General features: G+C 51.7%; 1 protein-coding gene across 2 annotated transcripts in view; it reads left to right on the top strand.

Moving 5' to 3' along the window:
* The window catches only part of ADCYAP1R1 (ADCYAP receptor type I), a 39,242-nt gene extending 32,747 nt beyond the window's left edge, over positions 1-6,495 (top strand). For both annotated transcript variants that reach the window (XM_089917544.1, XM_022583933.3), the window contains 3 exons: positions 3,009-3,138; positions 4,547-4,588; positions 5,792-6,495. In XM_089917544.1, the coding sequence (XP_089773670.1) occupies positions 3,009-3,138; positions 4,547-4,588; positions 5,792-5,980 (361 nt within the window). In that variant the 3' untranslated portion in view covers positions 5,981-6,495. The remainder of the gene's footprint in view (positions 1-3,008; positions 3,139-4,546; positions 4,589-5,791) is intronic.
* Positions 6,496-20,684: the final 14,189 nt, after the last annotated feature.

The following is a 20,684-nucleotide window of genomic DNA, read 5'->3' as shown; positions in this document are numbered from 1 at the left end:
CATCTGTGTGTCTTGTGAGTTCTCTGCAACCTCGTGGCCTGGGGCAGGAGGGGAGGTTGCGGGCATGGGGCTGTGGCCGCTGTGGAGCAGCTGGGGCGCGGCCGGTGCTGAGCAGGAAGCAGCTTTGAAGCCTCTGCCGCTGCTGCTGTCGTGATGTGTGGTCTTCCGCAAATCCCCACGTCTCTGGGTTTCAATCTTTGTAACTGCCGAATTATTTCTAAGGGCCTTGAGCTTGAGTTCATTTAGGCTGTCCTCCTGCAGGGGGCGGGGCCCTCACCCCACGCACCTCACTCCCACCGAACATGCTGAGTGGCTGACTCCCCACACAAGCCTATTAGGTGGGTACTTGTATTATCCTCATTTTACAGGTGAGGAAACTGAAGCGCAGAGAGGTGAAATGACTCGCTCAAGGCCACACGGTTGGCAGGGTGAGGATTTGAACCCAGGGAGTCCTAAGCAGTAGTCCCTGGGGCATCTCTTGCTGGAGCCTCAGCTCCAACTTGGACATCCCTTTAAGTGGGGGAGCCCACTGGAATTCGGGGGGCTCTGACCGTTGGAGCTCTTCTTTGTACTCTTTAGGCCTCTTCTGCCCGGTGATGCCTCCTTGGGGCAGGAAGACAGAGGCTAAGGCCCTGTGCCGTGGTCTCTCTGGGTTAATCAGATCGTAGCGTTGAGTCTGTGACTCCTCAACGCGGGGTTCCAAGGTTCACACCATATGTTCCCAGCCCAAGGCCTCCGAAGGACAGAGGTCCTCGGACTCTGAGACCTAGTGACCTCCTCACCTGCCTCCACTGTCCCATCTACCAAAAGGAGTCATGGGGGTGCCCTGGGTCCCTGGCAGAAGTCCCTGATTATTCCTGGGCTGCACTGGGGCCACAGGGGAGGGAAGGCGTTGCCCTTGGACTATACTGTGGGATGCCCCGCTGCATTCGCCACATCTGCCTGGGGCCGGGAAGGGCCTGAAAGGTTGTGTTTCTCACGTACCAAACCCGTCCCATCCACCACCACCACGGAAGCTGGAGAAGTTTGGCCTTTCGGTTTCCAGGGCACTTTTCAAACGTCAGGGGCAGATCCCTGGAAACAGATCCATTCTGGGGAGAGGAGGCAAGAAGGCAGGGACCGCGGCACATCCCAGGGCTGCCTTCCCTCCTCAGCTTCTTGAGTTAAGCTGCTCTTTTAAAGTAACCCCTTTAGGCAGGGTCACAGAGGCACCCGCAAGATGTCCACACGCCTGCAGTTCCAGGCCACTGTCCTCTTCTTTTTGGACTTTCATTCTCCAGCCGGCACTTCCCGCTGCCCTCTGGGTGCCTGGAGATAAGCATGAGCAGGACCTGGGCTCCCAGGTGTTCATCCCGGGCCTGTGTGGTCATCCCTTCATGGACGCGCACTTTCCGAGTGTGAGCCCTGTGCATGGCGTGTGCTGGCCAGGGCAGATGACAGTTAAGTGAGGTCCCATGCCTGCCTTCAGAGAGCCACATCCGAGAGAGGACAGACAGATGAGAGGCTAGACCACTCCCAAACTCAGCTGGGCTCTGAGTGGGAGCCCATCAGATCCTGTTGGCGCCCGCTCTGGTCCAGGCACCCCCAGGTCCTATAGAATGGGCAGTCAGTGAGCACGGGGAGGATTGGTGGGCACTGGGCACTCGAGTGGCTGTTTCCTTCCGGGACTGAGCCTTGGTCCACCTGAAGGTCTCCCCAGGCTATTCCTTCCCCTTCCGCTGTGTCTCCTCCCCTGCTTTTCTTTCTTCCCCTTCCCCATCCTTTCCTTCTCGGTAGATGCTGCTAAGCCAAGGGCATCACTCAGACTCAATGGATTCTTCTTCTCCTGAAATCCGGAAGCCCCACATTCAGTAGAACATTCTCTCCCAGAAAGGCTGGGATGGGAAAGAGGGAGGGAGGGGCACACGGTGTGACTGCCCCAAGTCAAACGGCCACCCCCGTACCCCGCTGCCCGAGCTCTGCTAGGAGGGCCCAGGGGGCCGACTGCACCTGTAAGGCTGGGCTGGCTCTTCCAGGAGATCCAAAGGGAGCCAGTCTGCTGAGGTGGGCAGAGACGGGGTCCCCCCTTTTGGAGACCCTCTGGGAGCCGCCCTCCCCCTGGAGCAGGACCCACAAAGAGCACGTCGCCATGCCTACTCTTGATGTTTTCCCGTGGCTTCTGTTCCCCACCTTCTCAGACAAGAGCCCCTCCCCACTGGGCCCAGGAGCCAGTTGCAGTCAGAGGAACCTCAGAAGAGCTGGCCTCAGAGAGTACTGAGGTCCCTTGGGCCGTTTCTCCCTTGCCCGTTCTACCCCCACCTGAGCAGACAGCCTTTGCTTCCCCGACTCAGCTTCCCAGGTGGCAGGTTCCTCCTGCCAGATGGTGATTGTTTATGCTCGGAGTCAGTAAATCCTTCCTGGGACCCCTCCCATGTCTCTCCTTCTGTGGTCTGCCCAATGTTCCCCACCCGCCTCCCTGTCGTCAGCGCCTCTCCATCACTCTCCATGAGCATGCCTGGCTAGCCCCAGACTCAGGAAAGCCGACCGGCTCTGTGGTTCCCTAGGGGCTGCTCTTTCCAGGCACAGGGAGCTGCTTTTCAGAGCAGGAGAATGCTTGTTTTGCTTGAGGACACCTTGTGTTGTCCTTCCAAATCCCATCCCAGGGTTTTGCCCTGACTTCACTTTTCCCAGAGGTTTCGCACCTCCCACAAAGGGTCTGTGTAAATCACATACTCACATGTGCATGTTTAGTGGTTGTACAGGATACTGGCATGGCCTAGAGGGATGGGTGCCCTGCAGACAGGGGGTTGTCTCCCCAGCACTTCCCAGGGAGTTCTGGAAGCCTGGGCTCTGTTGGCTGCCATCTCCCCCAGGCCCCACGCACCAGGAGAGAATCCTGAGGGAGCCCATGGATAGGGGCCCCAGCTCCGGGGGAGAGTAGGGGCTGGGACTGGGCTTCTCTGCCCTGCATGGCTCTGGCCTCAAGCCCTGGCAGCCCCCGGAGCAGAGGTTTTGCTCTTTCCCCACAGACGGCTCGCCCGGTCCACCCTGCTGCTCATCCCACTATTTGGAATCCACTACACGGTCTTTGCTTTCTCCCCAGAGGACGTCAGCAAGAGGGAGAGACTTGTGTTTGAGCTGGGGCTGGGCTCCTTCCAGGTAGGTGTGGTGTGTGTGGAGGGCAGAACTCATGGGGAGCCAGGGCCCTGGCCTCTACCTTGTTGGTGGTTCTACGTCTTTAACCTATTCTAGGTTCCACCTCTGGAATAATAGGATTAGATTAGAAGGGAGCTGGGAGAGCCCTTTCTACTGTCCACCCTCTAGGCTCCCACGAGAAGACAAGCTGTTATTTTCTTGTTGCTGCTGCGTCTGGGTGTCCTGAACCAGACACCTTGGGCAATCAAAGGCGGCAGCTCCCCGCCCCTCACCATCGGCCCTGGGGGTGGGCAGAGTGGCCTCAAGAGACCTCTTTGACTTCAGCCTGTAGAACATGCACCCCGTGAGTGCTGGAGCTTTGTCTTACCCAAGTAAGACAGATCCCCAGCACAGGATCTGGTCACAGGGAGCTGAATGAGCTGAACAGGGGGATGAACAAACAGATATGTAAATAAGTGATCCAGGGGATGAGAGAGCCAGAGACTAGAAGTCCATGCATGAAGGAATCAGTAAACGGGGCTGTAAATGAGTGAGTGAAGGGGTGAGTGAGTCAGTGCGAGGATGCGTAGTGAGTAAATGAACAGGTGGGCGCATGAGTGGGGCAGTGAAGGCGGTGGGTGGCTCCCTTGAAAGTCCCCAGGATAGAGCGCCTCTCCCTAGCCCAGCTGTTTAGAGGAGTATTTGACCTCGATGGTCGCAAGGTTATTCTGTGTATCTGACCGGACTCTCTCCGTTGCCCCATTTTAATTCAAAGCCATTTTACCTGTTCGGGTTCTTAGCCTGGGAAGGCTGGGAGGTTTGTTGACGAAGCCCCAGCCTGGGGGTCAGAGCCTGGGGTTCCTGTCTCAGCACAAGAATTCTAAATGCACAGAATATAAGTCAAGAATGTGTGTAGAAGAGCTGAGCACCTACTCTGCCCCAGGCGCTTCTGTGGTGCTCTGTGTGTTCTGCGTACAAGGGTGTCTGGCCGTGGGAGGGTGGAGTGGGGAGGTGGTGGTGGATACAGACAGGACTGCTCTGTCCTGTAGGACTGCTGCCCTCAGGGGGCCTGCGGGCCGGCTGGGGAGCCCAGAGGACACTCTGGGGCGTGCAGGGAAGGCCTCCTCTAGAGCGTGGGTTAGAGCTGGCCCTTGGGAATGGGAAGGATTTGACCAAGGGAATGTGAGATCCAAAGCCAGGGTTGTCAGTGGGAGGGAATGCCCCCGCCCGCCACTTGGCTTCATGGATGTGGCCATCCTGGTGGAACAGAACTTTTCCCATCTTACCGCGGATTCCCAGGCAGGTGCCTGCATTCAGATCATCTTAGTTTTCTGCTTCCTGGTGTCACCCGCTGCTCCTGCGGCCTCCCACACACTCCGGGTGGAGGGCTCCTTGCTGGCATTCTCAGGTTTTGTTTGTCTTCTCTCCCTAGGGCTTTGTGGTGGCTGTTCTCTACTGTTTTCTGAACGGGGAGGTAAGATCCTGGCCTTCTTAGCAGTGGAGGTACAGCTTGCTGGGGAGCAGACAGGGCTGTGGCCTGCTGGGCGCACAGGGCTGATCCTCCCGACCTACAGGAGGGGGCCGGCAGCCGTGCTGGCGTCTCCTGACGGCCTCCACCCTGTGCCAGATTCTCTCCCACTTTGCCTGCTGTGCAGCTGAGGCCCAGCCTCCGGAGCCGAGCTCCCTCCATAAAGGCACCAACTGTTGAGTGCAGACCCACCTGGGAGGGCTCTCACCATAAGACACACCTTAGTCAGGGCGAACCGAAAGTGAGGAAGGACAAGGCACAGGAAATGGTACATACAGTTTCTGAGGCTGGTGATGGGCAGGGGTGCTGAGTGGGGAGCTATCCAAAGTTCAGCCCTGCCCCCAGCAGGCCGGCCTGCCTGCCCAAACCCATCCCCTGTAAGAGCGGGACTTGAGGGACCCTGAGGAGTGGCTTGGAACCTTCTAGTAATGCTCCATTTCCAGGCCTGTTAGGGTGAGGCTTTTGAGCAGAGTGCAGAACAGAGATGCTGAGATGGGGATGGGGGCTGAATGGGTGGATGGCTTTGGAGAGTGGGCAGAAGTCATTGCACCAAGTGCTTGGGCCTTGGCTGGGTGACCATGGCAGGCTTCCTCCTCTTTTTGCATCTGAGAAATAAGAAGATTAGCTCAGACCACCTACAGAAGGGTCAGATAAGGGTAGATATGGAGAGGCAGACAAGGCCCTGCAGGGAGTGGCTGGGACACACAAGAAGTCGGAGTACAAGTAGCTTGTCAGGACCGATGGTGGAAGTGGGAGCCGGAACTGGAGGTGGAGGGTGCCTGCACCGCACAAAAGTGCTGGCAAAGGGGGTGGGTATGTGGACGCTGAAACTGGGCATGCCCTGCGCACACCATGCTAACTGCAACACGGGGGGGGGGTCTTGGCCCAGAAGGGTGCTTTATTTACTGATCCTCAACCCTAACGGCGTATTGGAATCCCCTGGGAAGCTTTAAAACATATGGGTGCCCCACCCCAGAGATTTGGATATGGTCTGGGCACCTGGGTTTTTAAAGCTCTCCAGGCGATCCTCATCTGTAGCCACCGTTAATGCGAGTGCCCGCCTGGGAGGGGCCCCAGTGCCGGCAGGCGGGCAGGTGAGGTGTGGGAGGGTGTCCGCCCAGAAGTGACCACCCAAGTTGCCCCCCGCAGGTGCAGGCGGAGATCAAGCGGAAGTGGCGGAGCTGGAAGGTGAACCGCTACTTCACCATGGACTTCAAGCACCGGCACCCGTCCCTGGCCAGCAGCGGGGTGAACGGGGGCACCCAGCTTTCCATCCTGAGCAAAAGCAGCTCCCAGATCCGCATGTCTGGCCTCCCAGCCGACAACCTGGCCACCTGAGCCCACCCTGCCCCCTCCTCTCCTCGGAACAGCGGCTGGGGCTCGGGTGGGTGGGCGCTGGCGCACGCGTGCTGTGCCTCTTCTCTCCCTTCGGGCTGGCCCTGGGCTGGGAGCCCAGCTCCCCGAGGTGGGAGAAGGATGCAGGGCGCAGACGGGTATTTCCCTTCCCCGTTTTGGCGCTGGCCCCGCCCACCGTGGGCCCCTGGGCATTGACCCCAGACATGTAAATACTCCTTAATTTTGGGAAAATCGTCCCATCCCATCCCCTCTACCTTGTGTCCCTGCTCACCTCAGGCAGGTCCCCAGCTCCACCCGACCCCGTCCCCGCCAGCCTCAGTGATCGCCTGACCCTGTGTGGGAGGCCTTGTGAGCTGAGGCTGGTGACCTTGCTTTGGCGGATTCGGGGTGGGCCCTGCCTGACAGCCCCCCTGCAGTGTCTGACTCTCGGTATGTCCGGACTCTTTAAGTCTACTCGCCACCCCGTGGCTCTTTTCAGGCCTGGTCCAGTCCCTGAGGCTGCCAGAGGTCCAGCTTGGAGTGCTTTTCGGTGCAGGCGAGACCCATGCTCACCCAACATCTTGGTATCCAGGTGTCCAGTTCCTGGGTATCAGACAGTGGGAAAGCTCCAGGGCTCTTCCAGTCAGAGTCTTCAGTTTGGATGTGGGGCTAAGGCCAGAGAAAGTTCTGGTGCTTTTCATTTGGCCCAAGAAAAATTGCCAGGAGCCAGAAAAGTGGATGTGATTGGAATGGAGATGGAAAGAGTTTGGAGGGACCCATGGAAGAAGACCTTCACCACCTCCATTATTTTACCCCTGACTCAAGGTAGGCGGGGGTTCATCTGGTAGCTTCCCTTCTGTCCCTCCTGTCCCCAGGCATCAGTTGCAGAACACTGAGAGATGGATGCCTCCGAGAAACTCTTCCCCAACTGCACTCACCATATAGAGCCCCTAAGCCCTCCCCCTTCCCAGTTCCCCTTGAAGTCGAAGCCATGACTGGGATGAACCAGCCACCTTTCTGTGATATCAGTGAATCGCGAAGCACCTTACACCTCCATGTGCCCAGGGCCCAGGGCTCCCCTTCATCGCCCCCCCACCACCCCGGACCACGAGGAGCCCCAGTCACCAGCTTTCTCTGGCTTGGGCTCAGCTAATGAAATCGGAGACCTCTGCAAAGACTTCTCTCTGTGTGCTTTAGACATTGAGTCAGCACGGATGCCAGGGTGTCCTAGGGTTTGGGAGGGGAAGCCACACCTGCCATGCTTGTTAGCAGGGGCTGCTGATGGGAGGAGTGGCTGCACCCAAACTCCTGTCCTGGCTGCCCAGCCACAAGTTACCAGACCACACCCTAAGAATTTAAACTGGGGCAGAACCAGGTTCAGGACAGGTGGAGGAAAGTGCTAGAATGCAGTGGCCCATGTGCGGGGCCCACCTCATTTGTGTCAGCTTGTGGTGTTTCTGTCCAAGTGTGTTTGTGGGCTTGTTTCACGGGCACGTTCTGGAACGCTTGGAGAGTTTGGGAGGATGGGGAATGTTGCTTTGCTTGGTTTTATAAAGAGGAAGAGGCCCAGGGGACAAAGGGACGTGTTCCTGGAGAGGCCTTCGAAGTGGCTGGAGAAGGACCTAGTGCTTGGTTTACAGATAAGCTCCATGTCCAGTGAAGCACTGCGGACCCTGGGTCTTGGCTAAGCCAGAGGAGGACAGGGCCTGCTTTCCCTGCTCTAGGCACACACGGCGACTCAGGCTGGCCATGGAGTGTGTGGTGGCCTTCCCACTCTACACCTACCTGCCTCATGATCTCCTTCCCTCTGTCTGGGAGCCATGTGTGTTACCTGAGGGGGTGTCCACCCCCTCAGGTAACACACGTGGCTTGCATTTGAAGTCCTTGCGTTTGAGGTCCTGTTGGGAGACCTAAGTTGCTTGGAAGGACTCACAGGCTTGGATTCAGAGACACACAATCTGCCCCAGCTGGGCTCAGACTGCTGAGATGGTGGACACAGTGCTCCCTGTTCTGGGCCTCAGTTTCCCCATTCATGACATGAGGCGACTTCTAGTGCTTCTCCAGGCTCTGTGCTTCAGTAATTCTCCAGTTCAAAGCCAGGGCGGGTAAAAGGGCACGCATCATTGTTATGTGTATCATCTACGGTTCTGAAACGTCTGTGTTTGTGTATGAGTGGAGGGAGGTTGGATGCTGTGTATTCTCCCTTTCTTAGAAATGGGACATCTGTCTCTTCCATTTGGACACCACAGTGAGAGGGAAGGCTCAGGCCAGGGACAGCTGGACAGGGCATGATATGCCGACCCAGCTGTGTCCCAGCTGGGGCAGGGTGCCACGTCTGGGTGGGCAATGGCTACCCCCAGATCCTAGGAGCGGTACCCTGAGTTTGGACCCTGTTTCTTCATCCTCGCCCCCACCAGCAGGTCTGCTTCACTGTGGAAGAAGAGGGCTTGATCTTATACATACATCATCACAAAATAGCAAAAGCAAAATCTACCCCGAATCCCCATGCCGTGCTGCCCCCTGAGCTGTGGGCCTGCATCCTCGTAGAGGTTCCAGGTTCCTGTTGGTTGCTTTTTGTCTCTGAACAGATTATTGCCAGCCTTGTGAGCAGATGCGCCCGATGTATTTTGAATGCTCCAGGAGGTTAGGCAGCTGTTCTTCAGGGTCACAGGCAGTGGGGGGACAGTATAAGGTCTGGGTACCACCCTTCCCTCCCTGACCTGTTTTTTCAAACCTGTAAAATGGGCAATAAGACTAGCTAGCTTTTATAGCCCACTGTATCTCTGAGATTCTCGTCTAGACATCAGCCATCTCCTGGGAATGGGCTCCAGGGAAAGATTGCAGTATTCACCTGGACCAGGAACAGGTAGGAAATCAAGCTGAGTAAGGAGGGGCCGAAGGGCCTTGGGAACGGTTGGGCTGGAGAGGAGCAGAGTTATCTGACTCCATGTCTCTAGAAAGGGGTTGTTTTTGTGCTGTGTGATTCTAAGGGACAGAACTCACCCAGGGGAGGCCGAGTGTTCCTTGGGATGAAGAAATCTCTCATCCTCTGTCATGACTGTCCTGTCAAGCAGTATCAAGAGAGACTCTAGCCCTGGGGGAAATGGGACTCCAAGTCAAAGATGCTGAGCCTGTCAGGGAAACCGTGAGGGGTCAGAGTGTGGGAATCGGGGTTCAGGGGCTCTCTGGCGGTCCCCAGCACGACAGACTTCATGACTTCCCACCATGCCTGAGGCCAGGCCATGTTCTCTGTCTCAGTGGGCAGCTCCGTGACCCTCCTTGACATATCCAGGGGCCTGCAGTGATTCCTTCTCTAACCCACACCCCTCCCTGAACCGGCTTCTCTAGGGCATAGGGCCAGAGAGCTGGAGCTGGGGCCCAAGCCTTGAAGTACCCTCAAGTCCATTATCACCCGCCTCCTTCATCTGACCCTCTCCCTTCCCGGAAGGAAAGCTAGAAGAGGCTTCTTTGTAATTCTGTGAGTACCCTTGATCCACTCAAGGCCACTTCAGAGTGAAAGCAGGGAGTGCTTTGCCATCATAAGTTCCTACTTGGGCCCAGTGACCATGGATGCCTCTGGAAGAGCCCTGAGCAGGGAGCAGGGGACCTGGGCGTCTTCCAGCTTTGCCACTGATCTGTTGTCTGGCCTGGACTCCTTCATGTATCTTTGGGGAAACTCACAAAGTGCTAGAGCTGGGAGGAAACGAAGATCTGCAGGTCAAACCTCCCCATTGGGCTGATGAGAAAACACAGACAGGTGGGCTTTAGCACAGTGCCTGCACCATCTGGGGACCCAGAATGCTTTACAAACCTGAGTGGGGAAATGGCCTGCCGATATGTGCCCCCCTGCACGTGAGCCAGAACAAGACACCCAATAAAGCTTCCGACCAGAAAACATTCAGCCTTGCACAGGAGAAGGGCTCTAGTTACGGAGGTTGTCAGGACTCCAGACTGCAGGAGGAACAGTGGAGTCGGTGTGGTGAGGGGAGACCTGCGTTCTAGCCTGACTTGACCACCTGCTCTGTGCTCCAAGGCACAGAACCTCTCTGGGCCTCTGCTTCCTAATCTGAGAAATGGGTGGATGTGATTTTCAGTCTGGCCCACAGGTCAGGGGCAAGGTTGAGGTGAGATGCCCTTGCATATGGAAGGGCTTTGGAAACTACACAGGTGTGAGCTGTTTACTGGGGTGAAGACCTCTGAAAGGGGGACCCTATGCTGTTTGTTAACTGCTTTGAGTCCTCCTGGGTTAACCCTTGCCCCATTTGTAAAACCACCAGCACTGGGGGGTGGAAGGGGAGGCCAGTGGGCTCTGATGGACACAGAATTCCAGGTTTATTCGCACTAGTTGGGCGTTTGTTCTTGGGATAGAATGAGGAGACTTCCATGTGGGTGACGTTAGTGTTTCCATGCCACTCCCATGGGAATCCTTCAAGAATCTGGGACATCCCTCAAGTGGGCTGTGTGCTCATTTTTCTCCTTTTCCTGAACTCAATGTCCTGGGATGTGTCTGTGTTTGGCCATGTGTGTCTTGTCTTATGTCTGTCTTCTGTAGCTTTGCCCCTGTGAGGGCTGGAGTGGGGACGCCCCTGGCATCCCAGACGTGGTCCAGGCTCGCTGTGGGAGCCGGGCCCACCTGGGTCTCATCTCCCACAATAAAGATAAGCCCCACAGATCTCACTGCTACTGCTGTGCTCACAACCTTGTCCGGGATTTTAAGAATGTCAGACTGCTATAGATGATTCAATAAATGTTTTAGCATTTTTTTCCTGGTGGCTGTAACTTGGCAGAACTGGAGGGCAGGGAGGAGAGGAGGTGGAAGGGGAGGAAATCTAATCCCCCAGAGTAATCCAGTCTATAAGGTCCTGTAGCTTTTTCGAGTCCAAGGGAAAGGTATGAGAATGGGCCTGAGTGACCTTAGAATGGACTTGGAAGAGTAAAGTCCTGACCTCAAAAGGACCTGCAAGGATCATGCAACCTGAGTGGAATCGAGGTCACTTGGATGTTCTGGGTTCCTAGAAATGGAAGCAGCTCATCTCATAGTCTTTGTTGCTTCATGGCCTTTATAATGTTTTAAGAGAGTGGCCACTGGCTATCCCCAAAGCCTGCCTGCAGCAAGCATTTCATTCCACAGGTAACCACAGGCTCCCCTAATTCTTCTGGACATTCCGAGTCATCAGCCCCTGCCAGACCAGATAACCAATTCCAGGTAACCCCCGTTTCCTTGAGGTTCTATGGATTTTTCACTACTTCCAATGCCCATATTTATATTAGAATTTTTAGTTGCTAGCTACAGAAGATCATTTTGGCTGATGAATCAGAAAGTAAGTTTAGAAAAGAGGATATTAGGCAGCTCATAGAATTCTTTTGAGGCTGGAGAAACCAGAAAAGGTGTCTCAAGCCTTATCATGTCATGGAACTGAGGCAAAGCTGTTGACTGCTGCCGCTACCAGTTCAGGGATGTCTCTTCTGTGCCAGGGACCCATCCTCACAATTAACCACTTTTGAAAGCAAATAGCTTGGCTGTCTTTGTCACCAGCAAGCCCAATTCAACATGCAGCCCTTTTTCCACTTGCTCACTTCTGAATCAAAGTCTCACATGAGTCCATCAGATTGACTGTGTTCTAGCTGCAATGAGGCTGGAAATTTAACCTTGGGGAGGTCAGGCTCACACATCTGGAGAATTTCTAGATTTAACATTAGGGTTACAAAGTCCTAAAATAAATGCCTACCACCGCAGGCCTGAGGTCTACAGCAGTTGCAGAGCCAACTCCCTTCGGTGTTCAGGTGGGCCACTCTGAGGGAGTCAAGTCGATGGAAAGATGAATCCCAGCCCAACTGCACGGGATCCCTACAAGCAGCTAGACCACTCGCCGAAAGCTCCTAGGTATCCGGTGCGGGTGTTCCCCAGCTGGGAGGCTGCCTGAGATCACCCCTGCTCTTTCCTCTCCAGGTCCACCTCGTCTTCCACTCCTAAGGGAAATTATCAGGCTATGTCATATGACTTACCTGGCAGATATCTTGAGCTGCTTCCAAAATGGAACCTACCCGTGAAGGGTGAAAATCAGTCTCCTTGTGTGTCAGGCTATGCCGACCGCTCACAAAGATGACTTCCCTAGTGCTTAGAAAAATATTCTTGCTGGTGTGACCGTGACATATTGAGGTTCTATATGTTTCACTCGCAGAGAGAGGTCACACTCAACAAGCAAAGATAACCAAAAGTAAATGGAAAGCCTTGAATTCCATCTCAGTCTTGAATTTTTTGGCAACTGTGAAGACCAACCAAAGACTTAGTCCATATGAGCACTTATTAAATCCTGTGTCCTCTATCCATTCCTCCCAACTAGTCAACTCTTCCAGCTCTCTTTTGTCCCAAGCCCCATAAAAGAATGCCTTCAACCTTGGTTATTTCTGATGACGCTCTTTGCTCCGGGTGGTGTGAGCAATTCTTCTTGGGTACCCAGTGGTTCTCTGGCTTTAGCATGCCTCAGAATCATCTGAGGGCTGGATACAATACAGATTGCTGGGCCCACCCCCAGAACTTCTGATGCAGGTCTGAGGTAAGGCATGCTAATTTGCAATTCTAAGAAGTTTCTAGGTACTGCTGCTTTTGATCTGCAGACAATGCTTTACGAACCGTTGTTCTAGACTTTCTACCCAAGGACACTGGCTGGGCATCACAGTCCCTTTTTGGGAACCTTGAGGCTTGACAATGATTAACTTCCCGGCATAGGGAGGACAAGCAGGGACATCAGCAACGTGAACTTTAATTGACTTTTCTTCCCAGGCCAACGTTTAGGGACAGGAAGCAGAAAGTTCCAAGAGAAAAGCAGCCCATGGATGTCATTTATTTTCAATCAGAGTAAGTAGAAGACCATCTCTGAATCAACTAGGATCAATTTCAGTGGGCTAGAAAAGAAAAACCCCAATGAAAAGTGACTTAAAGAAGACAGAAGTTAATTTTTCTCACATTGAAGAAGTCCAGAGGTAGGCACTCCAGAATTGGTATGGTGGCTGTATGGTCCCTCTAAGGACTCAAGCGTCTCCATTTCTGCTCCTCCATCCTTAGCATGTGACTTCCTCTCTCAGGGTCACCTCGTGGTCCCAGAATGGCTCCCATAGGTCTGAATGTCACCAGACTCAGGGGAAAGGGAGAGAAGGCAAAAGCTCCCTCCTAGTTTTTTAATTTTCTTTTTAGAAGAAGCCTCAGATCTGCTTACATCTCATTGGCCAACGGTTAATCACAAGGCTACACTGCAAGGCAGGTGATGTTATGCACCCCTAGTAAAAATAGAAGGGTGGATGGATACTGGCTGGCAAATAGTAGTTTGTGCCATAGTCTCAGAACCCCAAATCTTTCAGGGTTTAGCTGACGGTCACTGAGCTCATCCACACTTGTGAAAACCCAGAGGCTAACTGATCCTACTGATGTCCCACTCTACAACTGGAAACAAACTGGGGGATGCAGTCTCCAACCTGGACCAAAGAATAACTCGAGATGGTCCCCAGTCAGAATTGAGGGAGCTGCTTATGTCCACCCACAGGAACCTACTCTGGTATGAGGTGTGAGGTGTGAGGGCATGTTTGCCTCACTTCCGGTTTCCTACATCTTTCTTGTGCTCTCATGACTGCATTTCCTGAGTGGATTCTGCTCCCTCACAGCTGCTACATTATTTAATGTCTTTTTAACTTGGGGGATCATCAGAGTGGTGATGTAGTTCACTTTTTTTTGGGGGGGGTCTTTTAATTTTTGTCAGTTGTCCTCAAGTGAACCCAACTTAGGTGCTTCTAAGCCTCCCAACTCTCTTAGGCTGCCCCCTGCTGGACGCCTGTCACAGCCATTCTTCTGATCTGATCTTAGAGATGGCCTTTTTCCCTGACCTGGATGCAAGATTAAGGATTCCACGTGTGAAACTCAGCCACCAAGAGCTCTTCTAACTTTTAAGATGTGGTATTGTATATGTTCATATGGAGATAGTTTTTCTTGGCCTCTTGAAATTGTCATTTCCTCGATTTCTATAAAGGACAGGCTTGGGGTGTAAATCCTTTTAGAAGGAGGATGGTGGCAATAGGGTTTGTACCTTTCATTTATTTATTCACCAAATGCTTGTTGAGCATCTGACTCTTCATTTAATGATTATTTCTTGAGTGCCTACTATGTGCCAGAAACTGTTCTGTCACTGGTGAGCACCGGTGATAAGGGCCCTGCTCTCAGGAGCTTACATCCCAAGTACAGAAGAAAAGAAATGAGCTGGTTTCAGATAGAGGAAAATGTTATGAAGAAAATAAAGCAGTTAGGACCCAGCCGAATCCAGTATGACCTCATGTTAGCTTATTACATCTTCAAAACCCCTTTTTCCAAATAAGGTCACATTGATAGGTACCTAGAGTTAGGACTTCAGTGTGTCTTTTTGGGGGTAGGGGCACAATTCAATGCACAACAAAGGGAAAGAAAGTCTGAAGCTTCACTGGCTGAGGTGGCACACTGCTTTTGACTTCGATAATTTGGAAGAGATGGGGGTCAATGATGGATATGTGGGGCAAGAGAGGGTGACAGCCTGCTCTCACCCACAGTCACCTCCTGGCACCACCAATGTGTTTTGGTAAAAAAGCAAACACACCTCACCCTGGTCCTGGTTTGGTCCTTTTTTGAGCATTTCTCACAGAAATTAACTGGCTCCTAATAGTCCATTGCCTGCTAGATCATAAACTGCATAGCAGAATCCAAATCCTTAGAGGGCCTCAGTCTTAGCCAGTGAAGCTGGATGAAATTCATTCAAGCAGGCTGAACACTGGACTGACCTCCTCTCACTCTGCAAACACCCCCAACTTTCAAAGAAACTGAGTGCCCATTTCAAAGCAGAAACAAAAGCAAACCCAAACCATCTTCCTATAGCCATCTACACTCGTGAGTGCCAGAAGACTTGTATAAAACCATCATTTACATATATTCCAATTCACATAGACTCTCATGGGGTCTGGGAGTGAAGCCTCAGCTTTAGTTGGCTTATCCCCAGCCAACTCAACGGGAAGCATCTTTGTTCTGGCGCGCTCAGGGCTTTCTCCCAGGCCACCCCGCTCAGTCACTCTCCTCTCTCTTTGCCTTCCAGATAGCCCCTACCTCAGTCAATTATATTTTCACTGCCTTTCCTCCCTCACCCCAGGTCCCTCCTCTCTGCCCTTGATCTAGACTTGCGCATGGCTTGGCAGTCAGTGTTTTCCTTGAGTTGATATTCTTTTGGAGCTCACATCTTTCGAATTTCCCTGATACTTGGGAATTGTCTGTGGTTTTCTCCTCAACCCCCTTTTCTTTAGACACTCCTTCCATTAGCAGAAGCATCTATTCCTATGCATTAAACATGATCTCAGTTGGTAATCCTGACTCTTCATCTCCAGGGACAATCTACTGGCGCAGGCAGGGGCCGGTGCAGTAAGTACCATGAAGAGAGCTGAGTGAACTTGGCTCCAGCACCACAGACAGTTCCAAGACACTGTACCTATTTGAGAGCAGATTGTGGCCAGTTTATCTGATGTGAACAAAGGCAGATCTAGGTTATATGGGGCCTGAAACATTTAATTTTGGCGGAGGTCCTCTTTAATAAAAAATGAAAAATTTAAAATTCAAAATTAGGTGTAAAAATGGATTTTTTTAGAATGAAAAAAGTTGATAACTATCAAATATTACAAAATCCAGAAAAATAACATAACATTTGGATTATGATAGTTTTAACCTACTTTTTGGCGGTATATTTTTTGATTCTATCTTTATTGGGTAACAATTTTTATATCATTTTCTAGACAGATAATGGAAATGGAACTCAGTCACATGGTCAAAATATGTGTTTTATTATTGATAGTTTGGACTCAGCACCAATGAGAACAGAATCCTCCACTTAAAATTTTACGTATTTGTTGACCGGAAGATTTTCTTCACAGCTTCCTGCCTGGTTCCACACACGCCAAACTTTGTTTCTCCACCATTACTCACAGTGCTGGACACTGTAGGACATTTCCTGTTATGATATGATCTCTGGCCCTCTGCCTTTGGATGTCATGTTGAGTAGAACATAGGGTAGCGATAATCTAACTATATACTGAAACAATAGCACACTACTTAATCATAACCCGAACTAAATGTATCTCCAACGTAACTTCCTCTTAGCCGGATCTCCAAAATGCTCACGGTCTGTCCAACAGTGCCACGCATGTGGGACGGTGTTCAGTTTTCAGTCTCTTGTAGCATATTGTGTCTTGACTGTTAGAGCTGTCTGCTCTAGCTGGGGCAGACGTTTGGCAAGTAAACTTTTCCATGAGAATTTGCTCTTAAGCTTGAGTGTGAATGGTGGGGAAAAAAAAAAAAACAAGAAGAGAGAAAAGAAAAAAAAAACCATTAGAAGCAGAGAAATTAGAGTGAAGACTTTTTTCACTTTCTTCTGAAAAGCTTTCCAAGAGCCCAGATCTGATTAAATGCCTCTTAGATGTTGTCTCATAAAATTCTGTACTGAAGGCACACTGAGTTTTAAACATTTATACAAGAAATATTAATGGCACCTCTGTTAGGTTTTACGTTCTTTAGATACCTGGCAGTAAAACTGTGAGTTAAGGATAAGAATTTTTTTTTTTTCTTACAGGGAATATATTCTAATCAAGAAAGCAGAAAATACATAGGCAAACACATATGTCCCTAAACTGTTCCTGACTTACGCAGATTAGGACGGAAACCAGCGGCCGGCTGGGAGGAGTGGTGTCTGTTAAGGGGTACCCCTCACCCCAGGCTCCACAGGGCAGGCAGCAGTGCTTGAAGGGACCACAGTGGCCTCCCCACAGGAGAGCCCAGGGCTCATCCAGACCTCCCAGGGGTTTGAGACCTAAAAGTCACCTGGTGGTGGCAGGATGGGCAGCTGGTGCGAAAGGGGGTTTGTCACTTTGCAGTCCTTACTAACCCTGGTTATTAGGGACAGGTCCTAGCACCTTTAGGAACCACGAGCCTCTCTCACCAAAATCCAGGGCTCGTCCCAGCCTGCCCCAGGGTTCTAGAGCTGAGTCCAGGCCACAAAATGGGCTGGGTGGAAAGAACCGGCAGCTGGCTCAGGGGAGGGGCTCAGCTGGGAGTCTTTTCTCCCTCCAGGATGGGTTGGGTCAGGCCCAGTGTTGGTAGAAACCATGGAGAGTTCTCTCATGAGAGTCCAGTCTGCATCCCTGCCTCTTGAAGGAAGGAGAGGGCACTGCCAGGTGTGAGAACCAGGCCCTGGAAACAGTGGGGATGGTGGTGGAAAGGCCCTGCTGGAAAAGGAACCCATCCTTTTTCAGTCCTTATTTGCCCCCAGGAAGGAACTTTGCCGGAAAGCAGTCCTTTCGCTGGAGTGAAAGGGATGCAGGGGAAGGGATGAGTTGAAGATGGAATGGGTTTTATCTTTAGGCACGTTTAAGGGAATGCTGCCTTATTTGGCCCACTCAGGCAATCAAAATGTCAGACCCAGCCCTGGCCCCAGAATGTCTGCAACCATTGCTTTGACTGGAACCCCAGGACTGGCCAAAGCCGCATCCCTGAATGGAACCACACACTGAGGTTTGAGGAGAGGTCTAACTGGTCTGTGGACCTGCATGACGTCCAGGCTGCACCAAGCCTCCCAGTGACCCAAGGCCTGAGGCTGGGCCCTGGCCTGCAGGGCAGACAACAGGGAAGCACACAGAAGGCAGAAGACAGGCCTCGTGGGCTCTGCAGACGACCTGCTGAGTGGTCCTGCCTCGTCATTCATTTGCATCACCAGCGGAGAAAAACTGAAAACAGGTCCTGACACAACCAATCACTTAACCTGAAACAGGTGAGGCAGCAGGAGATATAAAAAGCCTGGGAACCAAGAGCCAATTCTTCCCTCCAACCAAAATGTCTAGGGGCAAGGTCTCCCATCTTGATTTGTCTTGGCAAAAAATCGGTGCATGGGTCTGCACTGCCCTCTGTCGGTCACTTGGTTATCAACACCGGGAGCCCGGCCCTAACCTGGAAATCGCAGGAGCTCTCCCTGGAATGGAGTGTTCTGCTAACCGGGCTTGTTTCCATACAGTGACTCATAAATGAGATAATGAGGGATAAGAGCAAGTTAAAATATTTAATATAATTAACATCGGGTGGAAAAACTTATATCTTAAATCGCCTGTGGAAAGAATGTGGCCTAGAGAAGATTTTGCCGTGGGTTTAATCCTCCACATTTCCTGTTGATGAAGCATGCGCTTACACTGTTTTCCTGATCATACAGAAAATTTATTTCTGAAGGTCACATAAATGTAAGAAACATTATGTTTGCTGTCACTTAGGAAGTGAATATGTGTCTAAGAATATCCACAGTTAATTGTAAACATGAGTGTTCGCATTTATCCGTTCATTCCTTCCTCAGTTTTTCAATGAGATGTTTGCCATGTCGTCTCTCCCATGCTTTGGGGGACATGACAGGTGAAAGAGATAAGGATGCTGGTCTCAAGGAGCTTGTTTGTAAGGAAGTTGGTAAATACGCTGAAAGACGGCAAACAGAGAGATGTTCCCAGATGCTGTTGGTGGCCGCCCAGGGCTCCCTCGCCAGTCCAGTTGCTGCAGGTGTGGGCTGCTAACAGCGTACACCTGCCCCTTCTCCAGACGCTTGCTGAGGGATGCCTGAGGGGTAACGCTACCCCCTCTCCACACTTCCCACCCGGGGTTGCCTGTGGCCGGAGACTGACCAATGTGGCCCCCGCCCCCTGCCCTCAGGGTGGGACCGCCTCTGTGGTGCCCTGTATACTCCAGAGCCCCCTGCAGGGTCGGGAGGAGGCTGATTCTGCTGAAACGACATTTTTGCCTACTCCTTCCCCTGCCCCTCCATGCTTTCCTCACACCTCTACAGTTTCTCCCAAGGGCAGCCCCTCCATAAGTTCCTTGCTCAAGAATCTCCATTTCACGCTCTACTTCTTGGGAATCCAGACAAAAACATGTGCTATCAAAGAGGCCCAGGAAAGATGATGTCTAGTTTCAGGATCAGGGAAAATATGCCTTGAAGGTTAGTTTAGATTTGAGCACATTAGAAAATATTCATTCATCCTACAGACACCTATTGACAAGTGCCTTCTATGATCCTGGCATTCTTCCAGGCCTCAGGGACACAGCGGCAAATATGACAGTCTTGTTTTCACGGGCACTTACATTCTGGTGGAGAAGGAAAGAAATAAGAAAACAAATAATGGACGATTAGATGAATTCAGATAAGTGCTATAGTGAAAATAAAGCATGGTAACTGGTTAATGTCACCAGTTCTCTTTCCTACCATTCTACAAACACTCACCCATGGGAATAGGTAGTTCAGTCCAACCTGTCTCCCAGTCGTTATAATTCTTTACATCCAATGGTTCAGATTTCAGTCAGTGTCAATTCCCACTGAGTTCTGGTTGTGGATGGTTATTTTAAAACAGAGCATTGACCCCAAACATGTTTCAGACACTTCCAAAGCCTGAATTTGGGATCTTGGAACGTTCTTCAGGCTTTCCACAGTTCAAGCATTGAAGAGTTTCATTTAGTCTGGATTCAGAGCAGAGTCCCTCTAGAGGACTGGGGATGCTGTAAACTGGTAGAATGCAAGTCCCTGCCATTGCTGGCATTGAGTACTTGTGGCTGCCTGACAGATGGTTCTGGGGACAAGGAGAAGTTCGCTTTCCTGGGAGTTCAGGCTTGACTTGTCCTGCACAGCTCTAAGTCCCGTTCTCCATGCCAGTATCCCGGAACCACACTGTCCTTTGATCCAATGTGCCTTCCCAAGGTAACCCCTCTTCTTTCTGGTCTGTGACGTCTCCCAGGTAGAGAGTGTTTTATTCATCTTCCCGTGCCCCAAGGGCACAAACAAATCGTGTTGCACGAGAATTAACCAGTGACATTTGTGTTGATGAGTGAATTCCATGGTCCCCAGTGACCAGGCCATAGTCCTCTCTCCATTCGACAAGCCTGATGCCGTTTCCAGCCACTGTGCCTTTGCTCAGCCTGCTGTCCTGCTCAGTGGCTGCCTGGGTAATTGAAAGAAAACCCTGGGCTTTTGGGGTAGCCAAGCCTGCACTGGAATCCCAAAGTGTGTGACTTAGGGCAAATGGCTTCTGCATAGAAACTTTGTACACAGTGTCCACTCTTGCCTGTATATAGTAGGCACTCAGTGTATGTCATTCTCCAGTTCTCCCATCTTCCCGGCCTGCTTTTGAAATGTCCTCTATTTTCAGAACCAAACGGTATCTACCTTTCAAATCTCACCTCCTCCGCAAAGGCTCCCATGATCACTGTGATGCAGACTGACCTTAGAACCAGTTATTGTTCTCCAGTTTGTATGGGATAGGATCTTCCTAACGCAGCAGCAAACAATCCTATGAAATTCTACCTTCCTTTTACATAATACTTTGGATTGTTGTTAGGGCTTTGCCGAATATTCTGATCCTTCTCTTTCTTGGGATGGCATTCACCCAAGGTCCTTGAAGTCAGGACACATGTGACACGCACTGGCCAACGAACTGTGGCAGAAGGGAGCTGGACCACTTTGCCATTGGAGCATTAAAGAGCCCTTTAAGCTTTGTCACGTTCTTGTTGCCTCTGCTGGAGCCAAGAACAGTATGGATCTGCAGATTACATTGGAAATAAACTTTGGCTGTTTTGAAGTCACAGGGGTTAACCCAGGGTTGTTAATTTCTGCCACGGAATGTAGCTCAT

The sequence above is a fragment of the Delphinapterus leucas genome, chromosome 9 (assembly GCF_059928025.1).
Source record: "Delphinapterus leucas isolate spDelLeu-1000000601 "Yukka" chromosome 9, BTC_Dleu_Yukka2, whole genome shotgun sequence".
NCBI classification, from domain to species: domain Eukaryota; kingdom Metazoa; phylum Chordata; class Mammalia; order Artiodactyla; family Monodontidae; genus Delphinapterus; species Delphinapterus leucas.
This window is presented reverse-complemented; position numbering and strand designations above follow the sequence as displayed.